Genomic DNA, 20,669 nt, shown 5'->3' with positions numbered 1-20,669 from the left:
CGACTGACTAACTCACAAATGAAGTGGTTAGAAGAGATGCAGGGATCCTGGAAAAGAATACTTTGGTGTTTGCCTGAAAAGGTATAATCCACATGTTTAAAAATTTCCTTGGATGATTCCACTTAACATATCAAAAAAATTAAATCCATAATGATATTTTCTGATTTTACAGTACGTCAATCATTTGTTTAAATGCTGCAGCTGTGCTAGATTTAGATTTAGAAATCTGTTTCTAAATACCTGTCTTAAAATCAGCAACACTGTCATGGTAACAAACCACTTGCATTTCAGCAAATTCCAACTCCTTCATAATATGACCACATGTAAACACTATGAAAATTTCACTTCCTGTAAAGCTGATGCGTAGGCACAGATTCGAAACTGCTCAAATAGTAATCTCCAACACAAAGCTAAAGTATTATTCTGAAAAAAATTAAACCCCACATTGTCAACTTCAATATGACAAGACCAATTTTAACAAGGATTTATTTTTCAAATTTCAATTGAAAGCTTTATGATGGGGTAATCTAATAAACAAAAATATCACCCATGGCCACACCGCGAAAATAACCTGGAAATAACTATATAAAAATAATCAATATATGATGACAGTTTCGATGGAATGCATGTATTGACACTGTCTCTATTCAGTGTCACAATTTCCTTTTTTATAACACTTAATAACTATCCTTTAACCTTTATTGCTTATCTTAGGTGACCATCAAGGCCACTAGGCCTCTCGTTCCACTTTATTTATCAACCTGTAACGTCTTCCCCCATAAACCATCTGTCAGTTGTTATGAAACTTGGCATAAATGGATCAGTAACATTGATATTGGATTTTGAAAATTTGCTTCCATTATCAGCAGAATTGTTTTTGCCTTGTTTCGCAGCCGAAAAAGTTGTTTCCCCAAACCAAAATGAGTTTTTGTCCCAAAATGATGCAAAATCCAAGAATATTTTCCCAATTTTTCATAAAAACACTCCTTTATTTTATTAAGGGATAGGCTGCTGTTAAATCAAGGTGGAAAAAACACCATGTTTTGTATACATGTATACAAGAATGATGTAAGAACTTAAATGAAGAATAGCCAATTACAATTTTAAGGTCAGAGGTTAAAGTTGGGGGCACAGAAATTCTAAGGTCAAAGGTCAAGAAACACAGACAAATTGAAAAACTCGATTACTGTATTTTCAGGACTGAATCTCAAAAGTATGGACAGAAAATATCATTTGGGATGAAAACTGACATTGGTTCACCAGCTTTTCACCTTCTATTGGAATCCCATTGGTTGCAAGGATTTTTCTATGTCAAAGATTATGAGAATTAATCCTGAAACTCCTTGAAAATCTCTATGTCTTGAAAACATTGATTTAGCCGAGTAATTTTAATACCATATTTGTGTAAGGAAACAAAATTAATTTGCCCATATAAATTGAAGTCAGAATGATTCACCTTACTTATTCAAATGCTCTGTTTTTTTTCCAGGTCTTTGATCCAAAACCAAATAAAAAGGAATGGTTTATCAATCACACGGGCCACTCACTTGACAATCATTAGATACATTACAGGTAACTTGATATACAGAATAAGATGCTCACACATCCAATATATCAAGACTGATCCATTTAAACATTGTCCATTTTGTTTTTGAAATCTCCCCATGTTGCAGAGTAGTGGAAATATCACTCCAGGTTTCCAATGGGAAATTTTGTTTCAGTCATACGAAATGTTTTAGTGTGAAGTGATCTGGTCAAATTAAGTGACACAGGTTTTCATTCTATTTTGTTCTACTACTTCTTCATGGGCCTGATTTATACCTTGTTTTGTAAATTTTCTCATAGATAGTGATATTAGTTCTTGTTAAATGTATAGGATTTACATAATTTCCCTACAAAAATAGGCTTATATTTCTTGTGTGAAAAAATGAGATTATTTTAATAATTTTTGATAAAATGCAATACTTTTAAGTTGGTGGCAATATTTGTCACTTCAACAAAAAAAAAATTTTTTTTTCTTAAAGTGAAACTCCACCGATTCAAATGTCATTTAAAAGCATCCCAAAAAACGCTGGTTAGTTACAAAAATATCCGGTATCAGGTGAGAACAAATGCATTAATTTATTCAGCCATAGATCTTTTTCAGGAAGACTTTTGAAATTGATGTTATATATAGCTAGATGAATAATATATAGACTTTTATTTTCTTTGAAAAAAATTCCCATAATTCTTCTACTTTTGACAATATAAAGTGCTGTGTTACCAATCATAGGGATTATATTTCAAATATGTGATTTTTATAAATATGTGTTACATTGTTATGCTGAAGGTGCACAGATGATGTCTTAGAAAAACACAAATAGCCAAGATACTACTACTACAAGAGTTTGGGAGAGTTGCGGACAAATCCCTACAAGACATCCAAATAGAAGGTTTGTTTCCTTTGAATCAGATTTATGGTGCTTCAATTCAACTTATCAATAACAAAATTTTTACTAATCCAAAGAATATTTCAAAAATTTTTTTTTTATCTGTACATCAATCTTAAGTCCTATTATTGTTTGCTGCTCTGACACACCAGAGAATCATTTCTATTATAATAAAAGTTTGAATTCAAATATTTTAGTAATGAAAAGTACACAAGTTCTAGTGAAAACAGATTCTTTCTTGGACCTCCTTCATCTTTTCTGAATAACCTGAAAACACTACTTTGTTATCACCAGGCTTAGTAATTGCCTCTTACCTTCATGACCTAGACCCAGTATTGGTTTAAAACAATTAAGTAGAAATAAAATGACTGAAGTGGCCATTATTATATGAAGCTATCTTTATTACAGACCTTATCCAGGAGTCATCATTCGCGGAACTGGATGAATATGAGGATTTACACGATATGACATCACCTGACATTGTAGGTGCCATTGAGCCATGTGATTTTTCTGTGTTAGATATCGCCAAAAAATTTTATGATGAATACATATCGAAGCCCATAAAAAAACGAAAGTCTGCTGCTCTTCAAAAAACGGAAAAATACGGCCAACACCACATCAATGTGGGAAAGCAATTGACCTAAGCAGGGTTAATAATGGAGAAATTTGTACTGGAAAAAAACTCTTCAGAATTGTGGATAAACTGAATGTTGGTTGGAAACCTAAAACTGTTTCATGCTATTTCTGCTGTTCAAATTTGTAGAAAAGCTGATTGTGGGTCAGAAACCTACCATAAATAGATGTTCTTTTTCATCATTGGGGAGCAGTTTGTAGACAATGGATTGATCTAAGTTCTAATGTGAAATCATTTATTACCAACTTTTTATTAACATTGTCAAACATGGCGCAGGCATTAAACATGGCTTTATGTTGTGAATACTTAATTTTGACCACTTGTTTTATATCATAATTTTTTAACATCTTGTGCATCCGTTGTTATTCCTTCATACAACAGTCTTGAATTAACTAGGATCAATGTGTGTATATCGTAGTACAGTTTTGTATAGAAATTCTGGATTAGTGTTTTGTATATATTTATAATGTACAGCACCATTTTGTGGAGAACTTTTATACACAAAAAAAAAACAACATTCAATGGAGTTACTTTTATTTTTCAAGTTGTTGATACCAAAAATCTAAATGATTAAAGTATTTTTAAAAAGCAAGAAAAAGCAAATGTAGATGGTATCTTGTATGAATTTAGTCTCTGATGAAAAATCACTTGCAAGCATTGAAACAGTTTTTAATCAAAAGGAAGAAAAATGTGAAGTTTTTAATAAAAAGGAAGAAAAATGTGCCAATACTATTTGTAGATAACAAGTACGATATTCACATTGAATTGACCAAGGATAGATGGATTTCTAAGTTTGCAGTATTTCAATATGCTCAGCATGTAAAATTCCTGTCAAGAATGTTTGATAAAATGAATTACCTTGACCCATTTTCAAGGTCACAAGGATAAATGTTTAATAATCTTAAAATGATTTCTTCTCAATATCGAAAAAGTTCTGATAACCGGCCCGTAGTATGCTGGAATGAATTGCCATTTATGATCGTTATTTATATTTTCACTTTTTAAAGGTCACAGGGGTCAAATTTGTTAAAATCTTTGATATTAGACTTCTTGTCAATAACAAAAACGCCAAGGCTGTTGAAATTGGTTTTTCGATGTTAGTGGATGAAGGACAATCGTTTTCAAATAATGGACCTTGACCTATGTTAAAGATCTCTTGGGCAAAGTGAGTTGTGATTTTTTTTTTTTTTTTTTCAATTAGCAATAGGTTCTGAATAATGGCATTTGTGTAGTAGCATGTAAAAAGAATATGAGTTTAATTTTGCAGAAAATGTTTTTATGACCAAACAGTATCATCTTTGTATGCTGTAGAGTAGTTGAGCAGTTTATCATAGGCTTATTTGTCCTCTTTCATATATAGGTCTATATATTCAGATGACTTAAGGCCAATGGGCCTCCTGTTTATAAAACATTGGCTGGGTAGTTGCTATAATTAAACAGCATTTCATACTAGATAGTAAAGAGTTGTTAAGAATTTCTTGCATTTTGCCCATCTATTGTAAAACAAGATACATTTTTTACTTCTTTTGAAAACCCCTGAGCCAATTTTAATGAAATTTGGTAGATATTTTCATGGCCAATGGAATGAAGTACAATGTCTCCAAAGTAGGGGACTTTGGCAGTGTCGAATTGAATCAAATTTTCGAAAATCTCCACAACACTCAGATATATAAGAATCAAATACTTTTCATAGATGGAAGGGTTTTTGAGATGCTTTAACCCAAATTATGAATTTCATGATCTTTCCCTTGTGGAGGGGTATTAAGTCAGCTTATATAGATTTTTTTTCTAATTCAAAATCTATTAGACTCCATAATATAGGATGACAGTGAACTATGTTAACAAGATGTTTATGTGATATATATAACACAACACAAACAATGTTTATGGAATTCAGCTGACTGTTAAGACCATTGGGCCTTTTCTTTTCTCAAGACACTATCATGCAGTGTTGAAATTTTGGTTGAAGAATTAAAAGATTTGATATATGAGTTAGGTTACTACCAAATAGTTCTACCTTTTTTGAAATTCTTTTATGGTGTCCAGATCTGGAAAAGTATATTTTCAATTTTTGTCATTTTTAGATCATCTGACCGTGGGTAAGGTTTTCTAGTCAGATGACCTTATGGCCCATGGGTCTCTTGTTTATGTTAAAAATTTGAATTTACAATTATGTAAGAATACCTTTGTTTATGCGTGTTCATGAGTGTAATTTGATCTTCATGTTCACACTCTGAACCCGTTTTGTAATTTTCTTTGTACCATGATTAAAAATGGATCATTTACAAAAAACAGTTTTCTTCATTTATATTTTTGATGACTGCAATACCCGAGTTTAATTTGTAAATTCTTGGAAGACTTGTCCATAATTGTGGGCTTCAACCACTGTTGTATTCAAGAAAATGACGGTCAGGAATATCTGAGGTGATTCGTCCGGTTATCAATATCCGAGGCGATTCATCCATGACATCTAGGATGACTTGTCCATAATTCTTGGCTTAAATTACTATTAAATTCAGGAAGTTGCCGACTGTTATATCTGAAGTGAATTGTCCGATTGGCAATATCAAGAGGTGATTCATCTGTGATGTTTTGGGATGACTTGTACCTAATTGTGAGCATCAGCTGTTCCAAACCGTCCGTGAAGTCTAAAATGACCTGTCCATAATCCACCATATTTTTAACAAAGACACAATTTATAATTCATTCTCTCATGAAAACTGTGACACAGATATTGTATTTGAAAAACGTCGTTTATCATTTATTGGAGGCAGTATTCGTGCATAATATATTTCATTATTTGTTCTACATATTGATGTGGTGAATTTTCTTTTTCTTCGTAGTAACAAAAGTGATACGGGGCGCACCTCGTACATTTGGATTAATATCCACAGTTTTAAAAGGTGCACCACAAAATGTCCTACAATTTTCATGCAAATTTCCCCCGACACCGGATTTCTTTTTGTAATCAAACGCTTCTAAAGCAATGATGTCATCTGGTCAAGAACCACCTTAAATGAAATCAAAATCAAATATGGCAACCTGCTGGCCATTTTGTTTTTCCAAGCAGTTCAAAGATGCAAAATTTGAGAACGATCAATCCAGTGCTTCTGACAACCTAAGGTAAAAATATAAAATATTTTCTTGTAGCAATAACAAAGTTCAACTTCTGAAATCTAACATTGCCTTTGTGGTGATTTTGTTTCTGTCTGCTTCATCAACGATACCTGCCATTTAACCTTGGGTCAATTTAAATAAGTAATGCCACTTTCTCAAATGAGAACAAGGTATACAACAATGGAACCAACAGGCAAACTAACGAGCATACAACACATCCAGCTCCATATCACGCAAGGACATAGAATATTTCTTAAGGAGATCACTATGGCGACCATAAAACTTCTCCATAATTTTTCAACCTGCATCTTTTGAAATCTTGTGTTATGAGTTTGTGCGTCAGTTGACGACTTCTTGCACAAAAATCATGATAATGGGAACAGGCCCTTGAATATCAAATCAATTGCGGCATGTAAACACCATCGGTTGGGGATGCAGGGATGTGTTGGTTTCGTTGCAGGAAAAGATTGAGATAAGCAGCTGATGAAGATTATGTCATTTCTTTGATTTTGAACATAAAATTTGAAAAGATTGAACAAAAACAACTAAGGACTGAGGAGACTCTACAGGCGAAATTTGAAAAAGATCCACACTGCATTTGTCAAGATAAAACAAGAACGGATTAAGAACTGAAAGATGGATGACAGATTAAGCATGAAGAGTGATTAGAAAAGCTTACATTATCTGACGATTGTGGGCTAAAAGACCAGACATAATAAAATGTCATAAAAAAGTATTTTGTTTAAGCGTCTTCATATATCGACATCATATCCCTACAAATGAGCAATACAATTGTAATAAAACATACCTTATACAAAATGAAAGTTTAAAAATCAGCTGTTAGTGCTTGTGTACGGAAATTTACATCAATGCTAAAATGCAACAAAAAGTTACAGAAAATAAGACCGACACATATTTATCATATAATTAACATCAAAATCCATAGCATCAACAACTGTTTGTTTTCATGTGATCACCGGAAATCTTATGTCTAGCAGCTATAAACACCAGTAGTTACAGATTCCTGCTAGTTATAATGCTGTTCCTTTCTTGTATTGTAACAATGAACAAACTGACATGAAGCTTTTCCAAGATAATTGGAAACTTCCATGGACTGTCTCTATGGTAATGTACATGGGAATTTGCCATGATGACTGTAAACTTCCATGGACTGTCTCTATGGTAATATACATGGAACTTTTCCAAGATGACTAAACTTCCATGGACTGTCTCTATTGTAATATACATCAAACATGGTAATTGGTTATTTTTCATGAAAATACAATATTTTTATATAAGATCAATGTTTATTGTGGATCAACTATAAACAAAAAAGCTGGATCATGTTACAGAAGGAAATATGACAGGATCATTTTCAGTAATCCAAGTGAAATATGTCCATCAGCTGCACGACAACTTCCAAGTACTCATTGGAGCATGATAAGCATTTCCCTCCAAACTTTCTACATTTTGTTTTTTTTTTACAAAATGCTTTACGAGGTCAAACAGATTCTTGTGTAGAATAGTTTGAATGTTTCTGTTTTCACACTTGTCCTCCAATAAGAATATACCATACAGGATATAGGTAAAATATAAGTAAAATTTTCTTGGAACATTTTGTGAATTCTGACTCCAGTCAGACTAGGAAATATTGATGAAATTTCTAATTAACCCTTTCGGCGCCAATCTATCTCTTTCCGCAAAATATCTGAAAACATCGGAAAAATTGTCGACCAACGTCGCGTTTGGCGGCCTGTCTGCATGTCGACTTTAGTCGCCTATGACGCCGAAAGGGTTAAGGTCTGTAATCTTCCATACCAAAATACTATTGCACATATAATCATTTTGAAGTCTGTGATTTCATTTCTGGACTATTTGTATCATCTTCACTTTTACCCTCACTACTTTCATCTGTATCACTGCTACTCTGTCTATGCTTATCATTCATCAAAATTTGGCGAACGTCTGTTAGTGCATAACCCAGGAGATTTTTGCCTCTCCATGTACTTTTGTTCCAAGCCAGTTTGTTGCCTGATGCAAGCCCAATTCCCCAAATACGATCACGTGGACTTGCCTCCACCAGTATCTTAGGATGTGTATCAAGCAATTTCTTTTGGAGATGGCTGTTCTGGGAGAACTGAAAAAAGAGAATGAGAGATTAAAAACGACAAAAACCAAACAATAACCTAGAAAATTGATTGTACTCAGAAAATATGAATGCTAAGTAGTATGACTATTATAGAAATTAATGTATATATAACATATATCATGTAGTGAAGAAGATTTAGCCCGGGCAAGAAACTGTAGTATATTAGCAGATATCATGAAGTGAAGAAGATTTAGCCCGGGCAAGAAACTGTAGTATATTAGCATATATCAAGTAGTGAAGAAGATGGCCCGGGTAAGAAACTTTAGTATATCAGCATATATCATGTAGTGAAGAAGGTTTAGCCCGGGCAAGAAACTGTAGTATATTAGCATATATCATGTAGTGAAGAAGGTTTAGCCCGGGCAAGAAACTATAGTGGAAGAATGGCAGGATGGATGGACACAACAAACTAAACCAACCCCCCTCAATATCTGGATCCCAGTCAAGGAAAAAAGCCTGACAAAGTGACCAAGGAAACCACTGCAAGTTACATTGTTATCAGGCTAAGAAATTAAAAAATACACATTTATGTATTAAATATAATCGTGTTCTAAAATATTAATTTCGTGTGATTAGGTTCATGTTGACTTTACCTTTGCTATATTTCCTTTTTTAACAACATCCACACACTTGGCACTCCAAACTTCTGGGACAAAGTTTCTAACCTTGCGTCCCAATTTCTTCTGTGCAAAAGGTTTAGCTGCCTTCATTATAGCCTTGGCATTTTCCTCGTCTTTGAATGTCACTGATATACAACAAAAAACAAAAGCATTACGAGGTATGTAAATCTATATGTGTTCAGAGAAATATCTGTTCATTCTATATGTAAGAAGATTGTGTCTACACAAGTGTTAAGAATTTATCATCCTGCACAAATATATTTCACTTGGTAATGAAATATCTGTTAACATGGTGCTATAATTCTTAATTATACAAGTGATCTCATTTAATGGTCTAAAAAATTTCTGATTACAAGTCAGACTATAAATTTTCTCTCTCTAAAAAGGTAACCATAATTTTGTGTGCTCCATTTTATGTGTTCTCACATGATGTAGGTTCTGTTTAAACAAAAAGGAGAGCAGAAAAATGTGCGTGAGACAGCGCATGCCTCTAACTTATCATTAACTTGAAAAAATATGAAGTAATTTTTATTCAAGAATAATACATGTTTTCTGATCAATTGTTTATGCATGCTACATACACCATCTACACTTAGTGCAGTATTGATAACAAAATAATTTTTAACAAGAGTATGCCAGTATATTTGTCAATGGGAAAATGACGAGTGTTGTGAGCTAATATTACTGAATTAATTCATAATAAATAATGCCTGTCTCCTCTGCTAGAAAGTGGTGGTCTGAGAAATCTGACGGAAGGTCCTAAAAGATGGTGATGTGACCGTCACCTCTAATTAAACCCTCACAAATGATTAACTTACAAGCCTTCTGGTGCATCATGTACTGTTCAGCACAGTTGTACTGAACACCATCAACCTTAAACACAGCAGGATGAAACTGGCTAAAAGGTGAAGCCTCCTTCCAGAAAAACTCAAAATCTTCCTTCTTTGTCCCTGCAGGTAGCTTTGTTGATGATTTTCCCTTGACAAACATATCCAGCTTGACCTGTTTAGAAGAAGAGGCTGCCTGGTCTTTCATGGAACCACTTCCAGCAGCTTAGAGGAAAATATTTCAAAAATAAAGTGTTCATGTGCAAGTTTAGCAAACTCTGGTGATGGTGATCAATTGTCTGTTCCAATAGATATTAAAACATAAGACAGGGGCCTGTAGTATTTCTTTAAATTTTCAGTTAGGACGAAGTATAATTGGTTAATCAGCCAAAACAGTTGAATTTTATGCAACTCTGACAAAACACAAAATGTAGTTCAACATCTCGAAAATCTCATAAACAGTGAAATTGCCTAACAACCATTGCCAAAGGAGCTCCTTTATTAATTTTCTAAAGGTAGATGAGATGATAGGAATGTCAAAATTTAATGCTTAATATAATTGATGCATATTTGTGTAACCCTGGTAAAATACTAGCCGCAATATACCACTCGGCTAGGGAGAACTTCTCTTTAGCTCGATTTGTTGAGCGTCAGACTAGTGAGCCAGGGGTCCTGAGTCGATTCCTAGCGGAGGCATTGAGATGAAAAATGACCTCTGTTACATTGGCGCCCATGTAGGGACCCGGGATTAGTACTTAGCCATGCCCCACCAGCATCGCTGTAACCCCTGGAAACTCGAGGACGAGTTATTTCCTGGAGGGGGAGTATGTAACCCTGGTAAAATACTAGCCGCAATATACCACTCGGCTAGGGAGAACTTCTCTTTAGCTCGATTGGTTGAGCGTCAGACTAGTGAACCAGGGGTCCTGGGTTCGATTCCTAGCGGAGGCATTGAGATGAAAAATGACCTCTGTTACATTTGTACTTGTACAGCATCTACATCAAACATTTTATGCATTGCTACGAAAATATAATGGTGATCTGGGGTTGGAGGTGGGGCCTTAGTTCTTCATAAAAGTTTTATTGATCATTACGTCAATGAACAATCCCTAATATCTATATGTTCGGCGTCAAAACAAGAGGGACATTTTCCCGACAGAGACCAACATATTGCTGTAAAGTATAATAATAACAATAAGAGAACGTGCATGCCAGTTTGCTGGTCGTTGGTAGCTGCTGTTACTAGTCTTTATAACATTAAGGTATCTTCTATGTGATAATGAGATACAACATGAGCATGACTACATTTATTTCAAATCTAAATTTCAGATATAGTAACGATATTTCACAAAACGAAAGTAGAAAATACATCGAATGTAGATGAGAGCGACTTTTAAATGAAAAGTATGTTCTTTGTTTATTTACCCCTTTTTGTCGAAGCCATGCTTGTTTTTCTATTATATGAAGCGTTCGAAGCACAGAACAACAATCGTCTTCTGACCATTCGGTTATCGCATGTTTAAGTGAACGTCTGTAATAGTCATAGAAGTGTTGCAACCTAAAAGCAAAATAAAAGATGAAACGGATGACTGCAAAACATGTACGGATTAAATTAACAAAACGAAATATATAAATAAAGATATTATTGAAAAATGCACAATTACCCTTTTCTGTGATGATATTTTATTGTTAGTAATATGCTATCACCATCTTATATAAAATTGAATTAAAATACAGATATGCAATAAAATATGTTTGCAAAATTTACATCCGGATCCATTTTCATCAAAAAATTACTTCACACACGCCTTTGAAACTCCTTCCGTTTGGAAGTAATACTGTTGCATTCATTTGTGCAAGAGTATGAAATTCCAATAAGAAATGTAATAAGATCTATTTATAGTTTTTTTCACTCATAATATTTCAATGATTCTGAGATGTAATCGAAGTCTAGCGATGGTTTGACATGAATGAGAGGTAAGAATCTCATATAATTTACATCTTGTTGATACATGTCAGTGAAAACGAAAGTAGAAAAGTGAAACATCTGCTTTCAGTAGTTTCATGCCATCCTCTGTCATTATACAAATCTTGTTGCATGTTTTATATATCCGAGTTTGAAGCGTTAACTCTTCTGTTTTTTGGGAATGACTTGATTTGTGAAAGGAAATCTTATTGGAGCTCCAGTGGATCATATGAAGTCAGGGGATAGAAATTCCCTCAACTGAAATTCGAGATCAGGGACGACATTTATCAATAGATACGTTCATGCAAAGATATATTGGTACAATGTTGACATGTTACTGGAACAGTTGTAGAAATAGAGAGTACTGAATAGTGCATACAATGTATATCCATGAGTCTCCCTTAGTAGGAATTTACCTTTAAAGCAGTTAAGGTTCTGGTAAGAGTGAGAGGTCAGTAATCAAGACCTGGGAAGATAGCAGGGATGGGGGACACATTTTCCTTTTCTCTTTCCTTTTACATGTCATAGTTACATAATTGCAGAAGGAATTGCATGTACTTATGAGGTTCATATAACCTCAGGTGAAGACTGGAGACATATGGTTCAATGCTCCCTACTAGTTCACGTTTCTTTGTAATCTGAGAAAAAGGCCTATCAGTGTTGGTGTTGTTGTGTAGTTGGGTAAGACACTCTACCCTAATTGCTGTGGATGGCATGTAGTGGGCCTCCTGTATGTTGTTCAGTAAAGTCGATGCCAGCTCAAAATTACATAGGTTGTTCATGACAGATAACCAATGTAGAGCATACTTATTTGCTCAGAGGTGTACAGGGTGAGATAGTCGTGAAATCACAGAACGTTTTGACTATAGTGTTAACATATATGTACAAAGATGAAAAATAGTGTGACAAGATGCAAGACAAGTTGAATATCATTTCCATCCTGAGCATTGGGTACAGCATTGTAAATAAACTTCACACAGGATATTTGTTTGATGAAGATGAGAGTGTAGTCATCACAATGTTGCACATAATTTTATAATTGGTTGTGATTTAAGTAGTTCTATTCAATGTATACATTACCAACCCAAAGAAAATGTTTCAAATCATTTCACTTTTGTTTACAGGTAGTCAGTCTGACCAAACAAAACCTGTAGAGAGAAGAAAGGTGTCATTTTACTTCTATAAAAATATTGAAAATTAAAAACATCATGAGTTATTCAGATGCAGTATTACATGGTAGTAAATTGAGAGATACAGCTCCAAAAGGAAATACAGGCATTTATCCTCAATTACCAGATAAAGAAGACGACTATCCAGCTCTGCCTTCTAAAACACTTGCTGAAGCTAATACTAATAATATTCCAACTGCATCTAGTCCTACCACTGGGTCTCACAGAGAGGACAGCCAAAAGGGTAGCAGGAAGGATATTTTAAACCAGAAACATATAGTACCAGATACTAGCCATGCTAAACAGGGCAAAAATCAACAACAATGCAAGGTGGGTAATGAACAAAGAGTTTCAGGTCTGCAAGACATTGGTCAAGCACTGGTTAAGTCTATTTCACAAGATAGTGATTCACAAGAAGATGGTCAGAAGCATGAAATACCTGAAAGGAGTGATTTTAACTATGGACCAAGTGACACAACTGATGATAGAGACCAAGATCCACAAAATATACAACCTAGTGGTGAACAACAAAGTTCTGTCTTTCGACAAGACACCAATCCTTTGGCAGGTACTAATAGACAGGTAGACAATCGCACAAATCTGTCTCAGGCAGGTGAGCAATCTGATGGTTCTAGAAGATATCCTATACAGGGCCAAGGAAGCAATAAGGGAAAAGGCCAAAGCGACAGATTTCAAGATTCTAGAAAAGATTGCATAGAGACAGAAGCAGCTAACGTTCAAGGAAATTTGGATACCAAGGACCAAAATAGGGGTCCAGGCTTAAAAGATCAAGAAATGAATCAGAAAACATCTTTTCAACAGAGCAACCAGAAAAGATATAATGACCATTCGAAGGAGTATAAATATTATGATACAAAAGATAATTCATATTCATATCAGTCTAAAACGCAAGAGGAAGATTCCATGTCAGGTGCCAGACCACGAGATAACCATCAAAGAAAGCATGGCAGAGGGCCACAGCAGGAATCAACAGAGTGGGTTGAATATGGCGAGGAGGCACAGGAAATTGATCCTGTACTCAAAGAGAGGTTCAAAGATGACAACCAGTCTAAATTTGAATACTTCTGGAAGAATGAAGATATCTACAGTCAATGGCATAGAACCAAATTTACAGTTGATGACAAAACCTACACATCTACAGAGCAGTTCATGATGCATAGGAAAGCAAGTAAGTGTCTAATATACAAATATAATTGGAATTTATAGTAAACCAGATAATATTTCATTTGCTAAGATGTTGGTAACCAAAATTAGAAATAACAATTTGCTGGACTTGAGCACTTTATGATAAACATGATTTCCTTGATTGTAAAAAGAAAAAAATTGATTTGTTATGCAAAGTTTTATGTCAGGACCCACAATATCAAATTATCAAATAATAAATTGTCACAGAAATGTTTTTTTCAGATTTTTTTTTTTTTTGTTAAAAAAAGGGTTAATCATGTGATTTATCTTATATTACTCTAAAATAAAAACATATAGTGTGATATTTTTGACCGATATTGTTTGATAAACTAAATATTGATAGAAAACATTAGTGTCTATGTACGAAGAACTTGAATTCATTTTCAGTATTGTTCGAAGACTACAAGACCGCCAGCAAGATTATGCAGACCCAAGATCCCAGGAGACAGAAGAAGCTCGGTCGTCAGGTACAGAACTTCGATGAGGATTTATGGAAAGCTAACTGTGAGGCAATTGTGGAGGAAGGAAACACAGCAAAGGTTGGTGTATTAGTTCTGAATTAGTCAGGAATACTGAGGTTGATGTAGGGGTCCTGAATTAGTGCCTGGTTAGTCAGGAATACTGAGGTTGGTGTAGTGGACCTAAATTAGTGCCTGGTTAGTCAGGAATACTGAGGTTGGTGTAGTGGACCTAAATTAGTACCTGGTTAGTCAGGAATACTGAGGTTGGTGTAGTGGACCTAAATTAGTGCCTGGTTAGTCAGGAATACTGAGGTTGATGTAGGGGTCCTGAATTAGTGCATGGTAAATGAGGAATAATGAGGTTGATGTAGGGGACCTGAATTAGTGCCTGGTAATTGAGGAATAATGAGATTGATGTAGGGAACCTGAATTAGTGTCTGGTTAGTCAGGAATACTGAGTTTGGTGTTAGGGACCTGAATTAGTGCCTGGTTAGTCAGGAATACTGAGGTTGGTGTTAGGGACCTGAATTAGTGTCTGGTTAGTCAGGAATACTGAGGTTGGTGTTAGGGACCTGAATTAGTGCCTGGTTAGTCAGGAATACTGAGGTTGGTGTAGTGGTCCTGAATTAGTGTCTGGTTAGTCAGGAATATTGAGGTCGGTGTAGGGGACCTGAATTAGTGCGTGGTTAGTCAGGAATACTGAGGTTGATGTAGGGGACCTGAATTAGTGCCTGGTTAGTCAGGAATACTGAGGTTGATGTAGGGGACCTGAATTAGTGCCTGGTTAATCAGGAGTACTGAGGATGGTTTTGATATCAGATTACTTAATGAAAAATACAGTCACAACTTGAGTGAGCTGGTTGGTAAGCTGGTGAAACTTCATTCTGTGATAAGTGATTGAAATTGATTGACTATACTTTAATTGTCTAAAGGAGGTCAAAGGTGATGTTCACTCACAGGAATTAGTTTTTGAAAGATAATCAAAATTCCTTTTGTTCAATATTTTGAGTTCCTTGTGTCAACATCTTACAGAACTTGGGTGCTTACTTACTGAAAGAGCTTGTTGTAGGTAGTTTTTCTTACAGGCCAGATCTATTAGCAAGCAAGGTGACTGATACCCACTCCTGTAGAGTGTTCATTCTTTCACAATATACTTCATTGTATGAAGAAGTTCTCAATGATGCTGATGGTTGATTGAAATTAGTAATTGCTAATTGTAGAACAAAATGTCAAATTTTGAAATGAATTTGGTATTTTTGTATGATTACATACATTATTTGTAATTACATTGTATGATGATATATACATGTATGTATGTAATTTATTTGTAATTACATTGTATGATGATATGTACATATATGTATGTATGTAATTCATTTGTGATTACATTGTATGATGATATGTACATTCATGTATGTAATTTATTTGTAATTACATTGTATGATGATATGTACATATATGTATGTACATTATTTGTAATTACATTGTATGATGATATGTACATTCATGTATGTAATTTATTTGTAATTACATTGTATGATGATATGTACATGTATGTATGTACATTATTTGTAATTACATTGTATGATGATATGTACATTTATGTATGTACATTATTTGTAATTACATTGTATGATAATATGTACTTTAATGCTTTATTGTTAATTACATATTTGTTTAATTGCAGTTTCAACAAAATGTACACTTGCTAAACATCTTGTTTTCAACCAATCCTAAAATCCTTGTTGAAGCTAGCCCTTTGGATAGAATCTGGGGGATTGGTCTCTTCTCAGATGATCCAAATGCATGGAACAGAGCCACCTGGTGTGGAGAAAATAAACTAGGAAAGGTACTGACCAGAGTCCGAAACAAACTGATGTTACAAATGAATTTGATTACGAAGGAAGAACGTGACAGGCAAATCGCTGAATTGGAGCGATAATTACTCAAAAATTACTGCTGATCCACACACTCTCTGTAAAAGATATTTGTAATGGCAATTAATGCACTGTACTTTTTTTGGCCAGTGTCCTGTTTTTTAATATTGAGCTGGTAATTATATGTGAAAAAGTTACATTAACTAGTTCCTGCTCTTCAATGCAATATTCTGGTTTTGACACGGAACAGTATAGTAAATCTGCTATATGGTATCTTTTCTTTTCTATGTTCATATATGTTTTCTAGAGTTTCTAAATATGCATGATATCTAGACAAGTGCATTAATATCAAAGATATCAAATAGAAACAGAGTGGATATCTGACAAAGAAAGCATATCTGTCAGAAGTGGAGTGGATATCTGACAAGGAAAGCATATCTGTCAGAAGTGGAGTGGATATCTGACAAAGAAAGCATATCTGTCAGAAGTGGAGTGGATATCTGACAAAGAAAGCATATCTGTCAGAAGTGGAGTGGATATCTGACAAAGAAAGCATATCTGTCAGAAGTGGAGTGGATATCTGACAAAGAAAGCATATCTGTCAGAAGTAGAGTGGATATCTAGCATAAAGTTACAGAGGAGATCTTATCCAACCAAGGGAAAAAATTATTGATTGTAAAACAGAGTGAAATTTAAATAATTACTGGGTCCATTTGTAGGCTCATATACCTGTATGTATATTATATGTATAATAATTTAGTATGGATCTTTTGTATAATAGATAAATCTTTTGTATAATAGATAAAGCTTTTGTATGATAGATAAATCTTTTGTATAACAGATGAATCTTTTGTATAATAGATAAATCTTTTGTATAATAGATAAAGCTTTTGTATAATAGATAAATCTTTTGTATAATAGATAAATCTTTTGTACATAGATAAAGCTTTTGTATAACAGATATATCTTTTTATATAATAGATTTTCTTGAACTTATACAATGCATGACAAAATGTCTAAATGTCTCATTATAAAGATAACCTCTGCTTTAAACTGGTTTTTAAGACAATTTAACGGATTGCCTTTAATCAACAGTTTTTATATACATGTAGTTGATCTTTCACAAATTTCTCTTTTTTTATCAGATTTTTGAAAGAAATATTCAAAAACTTTTCATTTTACCAGAAAATTTTGTGATATATGTAAAATTGTGATATTTTTTGATAATTCAAGATAAAATAAACATTATGAGTGTCTGAGCAGTGTTATGATGTAATAAATATTCAATTGACAAAGCAATCTCACAAAAAATTGTGACATCACAATAAATGACAGAGAATTAAGGAACAAACTCAATTTTGAATATTTCATTGCTAAGATCACAAATGATAATTTACCTACGGACATGAAGAGACTATCATGTTTAAGTACCAATTAATTTCATAAAATGTCTACTTATATACCTAAAAAATATAAAGGTAAAAATAGTCTTTTCATGTACTTCATCTAAAAAGGTTATTTTTCTTGGTGTTTTTCTGTAATTCACCATTATGTCAACTTTTATGTTTATTTCTATACATGTGAAACTATCTTTTAATGATTCACACAAGTGGCAGCATTTTTTTTTTTGTCAGTTGAGAGTGTTAGCCAAATACTTAATGAACCATTATAATTGCAATACTGATAATGGTAAGTAATATTCCCTAATGAAATTTTCAGGTTTTATTCACAGAGTAGGTTGTTTACATGTTTCCAATCCATTTGGGTTTTGACCGTGTTGTTGTCACTGTGAGAATTACATTTTAGATTTTTAGTGAGGACTCTGTATACCGATACCATTCATGGTCTTTCCCGGATATATTTCACCGATCTTCACAGACAGAGGGACGTTGTGCCTCCAACCCATTGCTGTGTATTCTCTGATGAATTAAAGTAGTATATTGGAATAAAGTGAAACATTTATGTAAAGCACTGACAGACATTTTTACTATATCACAAGTTTATACCAGAGGTTAGAATATTGACCAATTAAAACTTTCCTGTTTTTTTTTAGTAATGTATTTTCTGTTGTATACGGCTACATTGACATAGTTGATGTAATCACTAACAGGAACACATTAAAGATAAAACCCCTCAAACAGTAAATTTACACTAGGTCAGATTTAAATTAAAAACCCAAATAGAAAGGAAACCATTCAAAGTTTTATTCCCAGCAGGACTTAATTTTGAAGATTTCAGTCAAAAGTGCTTCACAACTTCTGTTCTAAATAAGGATTAAAGGAAAACAGAATCAGTACAAAGATATAGGTTTTCCAAATGCTCCAGAGTTCCGCTGAAATTATTCTCATAGTATGTTAATAATGTATCTAGAAATTTAAGTAAATTTCTTTGATTGGAAACACTGATAATGGTTAATTTTCATCTATTAAATGGAATTTGTTAAAGGAAATGTAACTCAACTTTTCATGCAAATTTGAGTTGAAAGGTCATGGTCATTTACTAAAGATAAACAATGGTTTCTATGTAAATTACATGCTTACTAGACTAAACTTAATATATTCTAATTAAATAAATCTCTTTACTTTTTAGTAACATCAATATAATTTCATTAAAATGAATGTTCTATCATAACATACAAAATCTGTAGGATTAATGGAAAATTAACGTAAATGTAATGTTAAATGACACAATTTGTGCTTATCTTAATTTCATTAATCCATTTCGATATTTTTGATATGATTATATTTTGAGAAATCCTCGTCAACTTGGATCAACCTTAATTACACAAAACCTGACTCTTAAAGGGTAGGCGGGGTTGCCTGTTTCCTGGATCTACCCGAATTTGTTACAAAAAGTTTATCTGAGACTGATCTTCTTTGATCCCACTCACTAACTAGTGTGTGGTTGTTATTATGATCACTTTCGTATGTCTTTAACACAGAAACTGCCCTTGTTTCCTTCTTCTGTGATCATCCAAACACTGCTGTGATAATGATTTTTTATCACCTGTTGTTGAGAGATACATACATGTCAATCTAATTCTGTTTTTGTATTTTATCATTCATACAGTAGTTTGAGTAATAGATTGTATATTTATCTTTCATTATACATAAATTATCACACAGTCCAAACAGCTCGGAGTCAAAACTGCTGATAACAAAGACTAGAGCACTGACCGGATTGTCCATACAACTGATAAGTCAAAACAGACCACATGGTCCAGACAATTAGTCAGAATCAAAACAACTGATCAAAAGAACTAGAGAGATGACCTTAGAGTTAAGACAACCGTTTAAATTTCAAAGTCAAAACAGCTGATCACAAGGACTAGAAAAATTACCAACATATTGGCCATGCGACTTTTCACATCTCCAGAACATTCAACTGCAGACCCAGAAATGTGGATGCTGGTCACAAATAGTACTTTATTTCTAGTCATTAGATATTTGCTACATTAGGACATTGTCTGCAGGTCACAAGGACAAGGAGGCTGACTATATGGTCAAACAGACACCAGGTCGTTGTCTGCAGGTCACAAGGACAAGGAGGCTGACTATATGGTCAAACAGACACCAGGTCGTTGTCTGCAGGTCACAAGGACAAGGAGGCTGACTACATGGTCAAACAGACACCAGGTCGTTGTCTGCAGGTCACAAGGACAAGGAGGCTGACTGCATGGTCAAACAGACACCAGGTCGTTGTCTGTTGGTTACAAGTACAAGGAGGCTGACTACATGGTCAAACATACACCAGGTCGTTGTCTGGAGGTTACAAGGACAAGGAGGCTGACTACATGGTCAAACAGACACCAGGTCGTTGTCTGCAGGTCAAAAGGACAAGGAGGCTGACTACATGGTCAAACAGACACCAGGTCGTTGTCTGTTGGTTACAAGGACAAGGAGGCTGACTACATGGTTAAACAGACACCAGGTCGTTGTCTGCAGGTCACAAGGACAAGGAGGCTGACTACATGGTCAAACAGACACCAGGTCGTTGTCTGCAGGTCACAAGGACAAGGAGGCTGACTACATGGTCAAACAGACACCAGGTCGTTGTCTGCAGGTCACAAGGACAAGGAGGCTGACTACATGGTCAAACAGACACCAGGTCGTTGTCTGTTGGTCACAAGGACAAGGAGGCTGACTACATGGTCAAACAGACACCAGGTCGTTGTCTGTTGGTTACAAGGACAAGAAGGCTGACTACATGGTCAA

General features: G+C 34.3%; 2 protein-coding genes across 2 annotated transcripts; one reads left to right on the top strand and one right to left on the bottom strand.

The window, feature by feature from the left end:
- Window positions 1–3,761: 3,761 nt before the first annotated feature.
- LOC132556902 (N-glycosidase Npun_R5314-like) lies at window positions 3,762–11,301 on the bottom strand. The gene is made up of 4 exons (XM_060221360.1): window positions 11,202–11,301; window positions 9,768–10,001; window positions 8,923–9,074; window positions 3,762–8,317 (listed from the first exon to the last, which is right to left on the bottom strand). Exons 1-4 carry the CDS (start codon window positions 11,278–11,280, stop codon window positions 8,021–8,023), a joined length of 762 nt encoding a protein of 253 aa, XP_060077343.1. The 5' UTR covers window positions 11,281–11,301; the 3' UTR covers window positions 3,762–8,020.
- A 337-nt stretch (window positions 11,302–11,638) lies between these two features.
- Window positions 11,639–17,232, top strand: LOC132556962 (protein starmaker-like). The gene is made up of 4 exons (XM_060221429.1): window positions 11,639–11,753; window positions 12,867–14,100; window positions 14,505–14,656; window positions 16,266–17,232. The coding sequence occupies exons 2-4, from the start codon at window positions 12,951–12,953 to the stop codon at window positions 16,518–16,520; spliced, it is 1,557 nt and encodes a 518-aa protein (XP_060077412.1). The 5' UTR covers window positions 11,639–11,753; window positions 12,867–12,950; the 3' UTR covers window positions 16,521–17,232.
- The last annotated feature ends 3,437 nt before the right edge of the window (window positions 17,233–20,669 follow it).

The sequence above is a fragment of the Ylistrum balloti genome, unplaced genomic scaffold (assembly GCF_031769215.1).
Source record: "Ylistrum balloti isolate Yb309-2 unplaced genomic scaffold, AGI_CSIRO_Ybal_v1 Utg369652, whole genome shotgun sequence".
Taxonomy (NCBI): domain Eukaryota; kingdom Metazoa; phylum Mollusca; class Bivalvia; order Pectinida; family Pectinidae; genus Ylistrum; species Ylistrum balloti.
This window is presented reverse-complemented; position numbering and strand designations above follow the sequence as displayed.

Excerpts from the sequence above, each read along its gene's own strand:
- LOC132556902 (XM_060221360.1), bottom strand. The coding sequence starts at position 11,280 with ATGGTCAGAAGACGATTGTTGTTCTGTGCTTCGAACGCTTCATATAAT. Across the intron at positions 9,075-9,767 it reads CATGATGCACCAGAAGGCTT|TGACATTCAAAGACGAGGAA; the intron begins GTAAGTTAATCA and ends GTTGTATATCAG. Across the intron at positions 8,318-8,922 it reads AAAAAGGAAATATAGCAAAG|TTCTCCCAGAACAGCCATCT; the intron begins GTAAAGTCAACA and ends CTCTTTTTTCAG.
- LOC132556962 (XM_060221429.1), top strand. The coding sequence starts at position 12,951 with ATGAGTTATTCAGATGCAGTATTACATGGTAGTAAATTGAGAGATACA. Across the intron at positions 14,101-14,504 it reads CATGATGCATAGGAAAGCAA|TATTGTTCGAAGACTACAAG; the intron begins GTAAGTGTCTAA and ends ATTCATTTTCAG. Across the intron at positions 14,657-16,265 it reads AGGAAGGAAACACAGCAAAG|TTTCAACAAAATGTACACTT; the intron begins GTTGGTGTATTA and ends GTTTAATTGCAG.